Source organism: Poromitra crassiceps (genome assembly GCF_964638095.1).
Source record: "Poromitra crassiceps genome assembly, chromosome: 6".
In the NCBI taxonomy this organism is placed as follows: domain Eukaryota; kingdom Metazoa; phylum Chordata; class Actinopteri; order Beryciformes; family Melamphaidae; genus Poromitra; species Poromitra crassiceps.
The window spans coordinates 5,040,933-5,051,089 of NC_139627.1; the positions used below are offsets into that span (position 1 = coordinate 5,040,933).

At 43.4% G+C, this 10,157-nt stretch overlaps 1 protein-coding gene across 1 annotated transcript; it reads left to right on the forward strand.

Moving 5' to 3' along the window:
* Window positions 1-653: 653 nt before the first annotated feature.
* Window positions 654-9,503, forward strand: LOC310778629 (proteasomal ubiquitin receptor ADRM1-like; the record flags this gene model as incomplete). The annotated part of the gene is made up of 9 exons (XM_083639114.1): window positions 654-863; window positions 1,003-1,119; window positions 1,983-2,106; window positions 2,257-2,343; window positions 3,840-3,921; window positions 5,014-5,267; window positions 6,220-6,377; window positions 7,208-7,310; window positions 9,104-9,503. The coding sequence occupies 9 exons, from the start codon at window positions 654-656 to the stop codon at window positions 9,205-9,207; spliced, it is 1,239 nt and encodes a 412-aa protein (XP_083495240.1). The 3' UTR covers window positions 9,208-9,503.
* Between the last annotated feature and the right edge of the window lie 654 nt (window positions 9,504-10,157).

A 10,157-nucleotide genomic window follows, 5' to 3' on the forward strand; every position in this document is an offset into this window, starting at 1 on the left:
CCCAGTGGCTGCTCAGCTTCATGGGATGCGTTGTTAGCCAGCAGCCGCATATGCATCTCAGTTGTCAGCACACTTCATATAGGGGTCTGGATATCAGGCTAGGGATGTGTATTCCTCCTGTATGATTTAATGTTTCCAGATCAGATCGGTCTTCAGGATTATATATTCGTGTGTGTGTGTGTGTGTGTGTGTGTGTGTGTGTGTGTGTGTGTGTGTGTGTGTGTGTGTGTGTGTGTGTGTGTGTGTGTGTGTGTGTGTGTGTGTGTGTGTGTGCGTGCGTGCGTGCGTGCGTGCGTGCGTGCGTGTGGTAGAGCCAATTAATTATTATCCCTTGGGTACAGTAAACATTTTTTTTAGCAATGAATGCAGAAAGAATTATAGAATTAATATGCAAACAAGAAGTCTAATTTAGAGGTCATTGTAAAGATAAAACATAATGTTGACTGTTCTGTCATAAACAGAGAGAAGAGTGTCACAGTATTGGGGAAAAATAGCCTCTTATATCTGATATCTGGAACAAAAGCCTACAATTCATGCAGGCCAGAGCCCAAGTGTTCCCAGGTATAAGACAAGAGTTAGATGGATATAGGCACATGATCTTAACTGAGGCCTTGGTCTCTGTGTTCAGCAGCCCATCCTGCTCAGCACTCAGCATGGCCTCTGGAGCGCTCTTCCCCAGCCTGGTGTCTGGGTCCCGGGGCTCCTCCAGCAAGTACCTGGTGGAGTTTCGGGCCGGTAAGATGACGATGAAGGGCAGCACAGTGACTCCTGACAAGCGCAAGGGTCAGGTGTACATCCAGCAGACTGACGACTCCCTCATCCACTTCTGCTGGAAGGATCGGACCACCGCAAACGTGGATGATGTAAGTGACTCTGTCTGTCTGGTTCTCTCCCCCATCTCTCTTGTTTTGTATCTTCTATCTGCGTTAGCGTCTAGCTATGTTCGCTTAATTTATTTGCCTTTTGCATTTCAATCTTCACCCGCTTCTTGTCCTGATTCAGGACCTGATCATCTTCCCCGATGACTGTGAATTCAAACGGGTCAACCAGTGCACCACTGGGCGGGTGTATGTGCTGAAATTCAAAGCCGGCTCCAAAAGACTGTTCTTCTGGATGCAGGTATGTACCTGGCTAGATGATGTGATCATCACATCTCTATCAAACCCAGACTGATCTTCTAATACTGTGTATATGATGCATGATATTCCTTTGGTTTTCACTCGATAAATTTACTTTTATTATGTTAGTAATGTAACATTTATATTGACAGCTATTGCTTTTTCCGAGGGTATTTTATTAAAAGCACTGGTTGGTAGCTCGGAATACTTTGTCTGGTTTTTGCAGTGGAAAGTTCATCCAGCAGGTAGCACTGTTTTGTGCAGCAGACATTTAGACATCAGTCTTCACCACAGACATGTAGAGTCTAATCAACTCTAAGATTAATGTCCAGATCAACATGGGATCAGTGCAGAAAAAGACAAGACCATGCCTCACTAACAATGTAACTGATCAATGTAGTAAAGCTTATTTAAAAACATTGCTTAATATGTATTATAAATAAATACATGCATAAAAACATGCTATTTAACAAAGAAGGGGATTGGGTTTTAATTTGATTAATATTGTTTCAGTGTAGCATTGGGTGGTATCTGTGTTATTAGTTATAGATACAGTCAGTCTGTGTGGGGGAACTCCCACAAAACACCATGGGGGATTTCCCCCATGCTGACCACGGCGCGTCTTTGACAAGACATCGCTTGAATGTATATGGAAAATTTTAAAAGAATGGGTAGGTAGTGCATGTCTCACTTTATCTTAGAGGTCCATTACAATTTAATGGATTTTTTTGTGTCTTTATTGAAAACCAATCCCACCAATTAGTAAGTCATTACCAAGAAACCAGCGCCCTGTTAGGTAAGGTTAGCTGATCGCGACCTGGATGGAACCTGACTCCACTCTCTTGTCTGCCTTTCTGATATCAGGAGCCCAAGACGGAGAAGGACGAGGAGTTCTGCCGCAAAGTGAACGAGTATCTGAACAACCCGCCCATGCCTGGAGCACTTGGTAGCGGAGGCAGCGGGGGCCACGACCTGTCTGCTCTGGGAGGTGAGGCCAAGCAGCATCAGAGTCATCATACTCACATAACCATAATCACAATCATGTGACGATAAGATCCTCTTATCAGAAGAACAATCTTAGAAACTCAACGCCGTTCTCCTGCTGGGTGTCACAAGCTCTGTGTGTTTTCCTCTGCAGGGGAGGGCGGCCTGCAGAGCCTGCTCGGTAACATGAGCCACAACCAGCTCATGCAGCTGATTGGACCAACTGGACTGGGGGGACTTGGTAAGTCCCTGCTTAACACATAGTGGACTAATGGACCATGCATGTGGCAATTTAGTGGCAGTGGTGTATAAAGTACTCGAAAACCATACTTGAGTAAAAGTAAAGATATCTTCCCAGAAAAAGACTGGTAAAAGTCAAAGTCACTCATTAGAATATTACTTGAGTAAAAGTCTTAAAGTACTTGATATTTTCTGTACTTAGGTATCAAAAGTAATTTTCTGATATTAAATGTACTTAAGTATTGAAAGTAAAAAGTACAAGTAAATGCTGTTAAAAAAATCAAGTAAAAGACATGCCTGGGCTTAAGTGGAAGTCTATTTCTTCTTCTTGACTTTTATAGCCGCTGGCAAACAACGTTATGTTGCATTACAGCCACCAAATGGAATGGCGTGTGGATCGTGATTAACGTAACTTGCAAACTAGGAGCCCTGATTGCTTGCAGGCTACGCAATTTCTTCTGATTTTACTTTGTAACTAAGTTGCTTGGGGGAAATGTAGTGGAGTAAAAGTATCCATTTTATTTGGGAAATGTAGTGGAGTAAAAGTATCCATTTTATTTGGGAAATGTAGGGGAGTAAAAGTGAACGTTGACAGAAATATAAATACTCAAGTAAAGTACAGATACTCAGAAAAAATGCTTAAGTACTGTTCTTAAGTATTTGTACTTTGTTACATTACACTACTGATTAGTGGCAACGTTTCCCCTGAGCTGACGGCTTGAGAACATGCTGATCTGACACACATTATGTATCCGTCACATTGCCCCACTCAAACCATCTTGAGTTGAACACACTGTTGGAAAGATGAGAGCGTAAAGCTTTCTGGCGATGTCAAAATCTTTGTACTCCAAAAGATCGAGTGCGATGCACCCCTTGATGTCTTGACAGTTTTCAAGCTGTGTTTTTGAGGGAAAAAAGCATTAAAAACCGCAAATCTGGCAACATGAGGAATGCGAGCTGTGTTGACAACTGACAAACAACCAGTTAGCTAGTAGTTCTGCTTGTCGTCACCCTACCCTTATGAGCTGTAAATCTCTGTGTAACATTTAAATGACACAATCATCTCTACACAGATCGAAAGGCAGCCAAGGCTTTATTTGATTAAAAGTCTGATGAAACCCCAAAACGGCAAGAATCAATCTTTTCTCATAAAACCACGTTTCAATCATGAGAGACCAGCGGGTAAAATTTAACAAGCGAGCTTTATTCACAAGTGGCATGGCAACATTCTATGGCAAGGCAGCATGGCAACTAAATATTTGGCGTAATGATGCCTCTCTTCTTGTGGTGAGAGAGGAGGGCGTCTGCTCAGACTAGGATAGAGAATCCGACCAACATTTATCCACAAACGTGCCGTTGTGACATCCGACTGAAAATGATAGAACAGGCCACATACAAGGAGAGGAATGTGTTAATAAATGCTCACACACATGCTGTCCTCAGAATGTGATCTAAGCCACAGAATAATATGCCTGTTTCTCTGACTGACTGATCCAGGGGGGCTTGGGGCCTTGGCCGGCCCGGGCCTGGCCAGTCTGCTGGGCAGCAGCGCTCCTGCAGCCAGCAACTCCTCCACAAGGTATCAACAGAGAACCCTCACCACCTCACATCACATGCCTTATGAAATGTGACTGCTAATACTACAAAGGCCCCAGTGTTGTTCAAGGGAACAGTCGCCTCAATAGACCAGAACAGACCAGAACACAATGTAGCTACAAGAACATGTTGTGTTTTGGGGGCGAGACTCGACTGGAAAAACGGGTTCTCTCTGGTTGGTAGTGTATGTATGAAAGGTATTATTATTACTGTATGCTATTTGCTATGCCACAAGTCCAGGCGACCCCTTCTCTGGGGGTTGTCGAATGGCATTCTGGGAAATGTAGGAAATTTGTAACCGAAGAAGAAATAGATGAAGCGGGTTGAGGGAAAGTCAACTCCTCCAAAAAAAAAAGTGGAAAATGTGTTTTTGGTCAATCATATCTCTGTTGTTACTGTATTATTAGCCTCGTATCTTATAATGATTGGAACGCCTTTTGATTTCTCTTTACAGTGATGTCCTATTTGTAAGGATCGTGCATTTTGTGGGCTGAGCAGCACAGCTGATTATGTGGGTGGAGCAGCACAGCTGATTATGTGGGTGGAGCAGCACAGCTGATTATGTGGGTGGAGCAGCACAGCTGATTATGTGGGTGGGGTCCCAACTGAAATGTGCCAAATTTCCCTACCAATTTCACACAGTGTATTCTCCTGTTGGTATTGACTCTATTGTTTTGAGTTGTTTGGGGATTTGATGATTGAACAATTTTACACTTTATTCATTGAACAAACAGTCAGGAGCCTCAGTAGCGGGTGGAAGAACAATACGTACACAACAGCCCCGGCGCGCTGGAACTACTATTGACTAGGGGGTGCTGCAGCACCCTCAGCACCCACCTTCCCGCTCCCTTGTAACAGCCTGGCACCACAGAGAAATGACCCGACCAAACACAAATTTACAAACTTTTTTGGGGGATTTTAGATACAACAAAAGAGTTAAATTCAAACACTTCATTAAAAAAATAACAGTGTCAGTTGTATCAATTGTCCTTTAATAACTGAACATGAAAGCGTTTTTAGCCTGGCCAGTGAACTTACATAGACCGTCGCTGTTTTTCCCTCTCTTTTTTCTCAGTCCGTCGACAGCGGTCACCCCCACCTCTACCTCCACCGCCAGTCGGCTGGGCTCCACCCAGGTGCCGACCACGCCCATCACTCCCTCCGCCACCTCGGCCGCCTCCCCCACGGCCACTAGCCCCTCCCCTCCTGCAGCCTCCTCCTCTCTGGCCACGGCGGGGGCGGGGGCCGCCAGTCCCACGCAGCCCATCCAGCTGAGCCACCTGCAGAGCATCCTGGCCACCATGAACGTGCCTGCCAGCGGGCAAGGAGGTGAGCAGGGTGGAGCAGTCATAAACTACACTCAGGATTGACACTACACAAAACTTTAAATTGCACATTTTTTCAGACCTTTTCAATATATTTTAACACCATTTTAACACAACGCCACTTTTGTCACATCAGCGATAGGGGTGTAAATCACAAGTTTCATCACAATGCGATATTATATAGATTGTTTTTGGACAACGATATGATATTTGCTGATATCACTAAGTCTGCCACGATAAGATTTCGATTCAAATCAATTCAGGATTCTGCGATCCATATGAGACGATATCATATGCCCGTTAAACACAATCAGCACAATAGCTACAAAATGTAATACCTCATCAAATGGCGATTTAAGACTTTAAAATACTTTTTAAGGGCCTTATTTTCCCCTAAATTGATTGATCAACTTTTAATACTTTTCAAGACCCCACGGGGTACCTGATAGTACATTTTATGTATCACTTTTATGCAGTATAGCAATGGTGCTGCTCAATCTCAGAAAGACTGACTGACATGCGATGTGCTTTCTTTTTGCAAATATGACTCATATACAGTCTCTAGAAGTGTATGATTCAACTTTTTCCCACGATCTATAGTGTTAAAGAAGCAAACGAGAATATCGAATTGCAATACTTATCTAATACTGTAGGCCCTCAGGTATCGTGATAGTATCGGATCGGGCCTGAAACTACATCATGAGAACCAAGCCTGGCAGAGAAGTACCTAAAGTTTATAGGCTAACAAAAGAACAAAAAAACAAAAACAAAAGAACAACAAAAGAACAACTTGTGACTTGTGTTTATGGAATACGTCGATTACCATTTGACCAGTGAAATCCATTTTCAGACTAACCAGCTCAAACAGAAGCACGTTCAGCCTGAGAATAGTTTCTGTTTGGAGCGGTAGTGGCGGCACGCTGACTGAGCCCGCCCGCCGTGTTTGTGTTCTGCAGTGGACCTGTCCAGCGTCCTGACGCCTGAGGTCATGACTCCCATCCTGGCCAACGCTGAGGTGCAGCAGAGGCTGATGCCCTACCTGCCCTCTGGAGAGTCGCTGCCTCAGAGCACCGAGGAGCTCCACAACACACTCAGCTCTCCTCAGTTTCAGCAGGTAGCAGATTACGCACGCGCGCGCGCACGCACACACACACACACACACACACACACACACACACACACACACACACACCGCCCTCTGCAACTCCCTGTCACTTTTGTCACATTTAGCGATTTCAGTTTCATTCGAAAAAGAAGTGAAAACTGTGGACGTTCTCTCTGCCGTCATGTTTTTCCTCCGTTGCAGTTTTAGTGGAAGTAGAAATGTTTTTTTCCCAACTGCATAATTTATCAAGTAACAGAGCTGTGCACACTGGGTGCACAGCTCTACTGGGAATGAATCGTGGAAATTCTGACTGTGAGAGCACTTGGGGGAGTTTTGTTTTTAGATAAATGAATAGAGTTTCTGGTTTAGTTGTAGTTTAATTGTAGTGTTTAGTTGTAGTGTAATTTTTTTCACATCAAGGATCCCTAAACGGACACAAATTAGACCCCCATTTGATCAGATTTTGTCCCAGGGTGATATATTTGAGCTTTTAGATGTTTTATGACAGAGTGCATGAAACCCATGACCCAAAATAGTCCTACATTCTATAAGTGTGTTACTTACGGATGGAGTCATGAAAATAAATGTTTCGCCTTTTTGTTGGGGACCCCCTGGAACCCCCTCAAAGACCACTGGGGGTCCCCGCCCGCCCGGACCCCACTTTGAGAACCACCGGTGTAGATATCTCGATAAACACATCAGTCTTGCCTCTCTTATTTCCAACTTGCGAAGGAATTTCACATTCGCCTGTAACAACGAGCACAAGAATAACACGTGAAGTGAATGATATTCACGAGTAGCTCTTCTTCCTGGTGATCCCGGTGTTTGTCTCTCTGCAGGCTATGAGTATGTTCAGCAGCGCTCTGGCATCAGGACAGTTGGGGCCTCTCATGAACCAGTTTGGTTTGCCTGCAGAGGCTGTCGAAGCGGCCAACAAAGGAGGTCAGTGTCTCGCCCACGTAGATGTTACAGGACAGACATCGACGCGTCGGTGCTCGAGAATTCCTTAAAATGTAAATAATGCCATTACTTTCCAGAGTGCAGGTTCTCTGTTTTCATCAGCCCAGAGGTGGTATAAAGACGGGAGATCGAACTGCAAGTCACAGGCTTTCACAGATTTTCGCAGTCACAGATTCTAGAGCCTTTTTTTCCCCTTTTTGCTGTGTGAAGTCTGCCGAGTCTATTGATCGCTGTGAGCTAAAGAGATAAAGCAAACATTGATTTATTTTTCTGGAAATAGAGAGGCAAAGTGAACGTCACTTCCTGCTTCAGCACTGTACCAGAGATTTTCTTCTGCAATTTATTTTCCCAGACATTTTGTAAAATGCTTATAAAAATAGTTTTACTTGGTCAAACCAAACGGTTCAGATATATTTAGAATCGGGAGAGACCATAGAACATTTCACTCTGACCAAAACTTAAAAAAAAAAACATCAAAAATATTTTCTTTAAACCCGCATTTTTTACGTTTTGGTCCTAGTGAAATGTTATGCGGTCTCTCCTGTTTCTAAATATATCTGAACCGTTTGTTTTTGAACAAGTAAAAACATGTTTACAAGCATTTTATGAAATGTCTATGGGAAAATCAATGGTGGATGAACATCTCTGGTACAGTGCTGAAGCAGGAAGTGACGTTCCACTTTGGCTCTCTCTCTAGGCTCTTTCATACACAGATCGCGGAAAAGTTGCCGTTTAGGAGTCCCGTAAAGCGAGCCGCCTCGCCACAGAAATTGCTTTCACACGAGCCAAGCAGCACGGCCACATTACCGTGCTGCTCTGTACTTTCAGGTGAAATCCCCCGCTCCCGCATTGAAAGGCGAGCAGAGGGATTTCCAGCTCCTCCTAGCCCAAATTAATATTTTCATAGGTTAGTGTAGCCTAGGCTACTGTATGATGAACGAATTCAATTCAACATCAGACTTTCCTCCTTCTCCTAGTCCGCTGAGGAGATCTGTATCGGCATTTTCATTGGCTGTTTGCCGATATCATAACTTAATAAAAAAATGCGCTAATTTGCGGCTGCTGCACCTGGAAGAATCCTCTCCTACAGTAGTTCTGTGTCTGGAGCAATGTCCCGCCCACAGCGCTATCTGATTGGTTACACATCAAGCAACAGCCTATCAGAGGGCTCAGAGATGAAATCTTGACACCTCACCTCAGTGCTCTGTGTTCAGCGCAGCCTGCACTAGACAGGAGGACAGTGCGAGGCTGCCTGAAGCGAGAGCAGCGGACTAGTTGGCTGTTGTAACTGTAACAGTCACACTGTGTTAAGGTAAATCAGCAGATACTGCCATGCCAAAGTTGTAATAAAGTTAATATACATAATAATTACCTACGCTGACATTGCAAAAACACCACGATCTTATGAGCGATCCGTATGAAGCGCTGCCTCGCACAGTGCAAAGTGTGGTGTGTGGAGATAGGTCTGTCTATCAGTCTACTTTTTTTACTTTCACATCACTTTCTTGATACATGAGGTGATCCCCCTGTAATTTTTTTTATGAATGAGCTGACCATTCGCACCTTTTCCGGCTCGCTACGACGACCTTTCAAGTGGAGGCGGGTTGTCCGCCAATACGGCGATGTGACAACCTTTGGTGCCGGGATAAAAGGCGTACAAGAATTACCCACCAACGCGCGTTCATGCCTTTCACATCGGAGCCGCGAACCCTAATTTCCGGGCATTTTTCGGCTTTCACGGCCGGTGTGAAAGACCCTTCTGTCTTTCCTCACAGATGTGGAGGCTTTTGCCAAAGCCATGGAGACAGAGAACAAATCGGACCAGGAAGAAGACACCAAAGACAAGAAAGACGACGACGAAGACATGAGTTTGGACTAAGAACTGTTCCAAGGAAATTAACATTATTGCTCTTTGTATTTATTTAGCTGCTTGTGTTGTTTGTTTTTTAACCATTTCATTTTGAGGATAAAGATTATGTTAATACGGTACATGTTCTCTACTCAATACATAACTAGACCACTAGAAGTACTAATAATACACATTATGACTAAGACACCACGTGTTCATCCTCCGACATTGTGTTAAGTTAATGTTTGCAAAAAGTCTCATGGAGTTTGGTGTAACTGAATCAATACGTACTCTGCCTGCATGTCAACTACAGTATAGCCCAACCTATCCAGAGAAGACAAGGGAACAGTAAAATGCTCATAATCACAGTGGCCTGTTCTCTGTTGTGAATTTATTTTGCAGTCTGGGGTTTCTGCTCATGATCATTTGACTTCAGTACTGTACATATATACAGTGTTGGGGAGTAGTTAACTACATGTAGTTGAACTACTTCGTTGAACTACATTTTGCAGCAACTTGCTGGTAGTTCAACTACATTCAGATTTGTGTAGTGAGTCAAGTAGTTCAATTGCTTTTTGGGCATTTTTTGTAGTTTTAACTACTCAAACTACAATTTTGGGCAATAAAATAAATATATATATATATACAGTATATACAGAGATGGGAAGTAACTAAGTACAAATACTTTGTTACTGTACTTGAATAGGATTTTCAGGTATCTGTACTTTACTGAGTATTTTTCTGACAACTTTTTACTTTTACTCCCTTCAATTTAAGACAAATATCTGTACTTTCTACTCCTTACATCCTTACAAAACAGGCTAGTTACTTTAATTTTAATGCATGACAGACAAATATGATGTAACGTTGTTTGTCTCTCGTCTCGCGCTCTCCCAGCTTTTATGCATTATGTGCAATTTTTTCGTGGAAAAACCATGTCACAAACTGACAACTACTACCAATCAGTTATAATGCCTGAA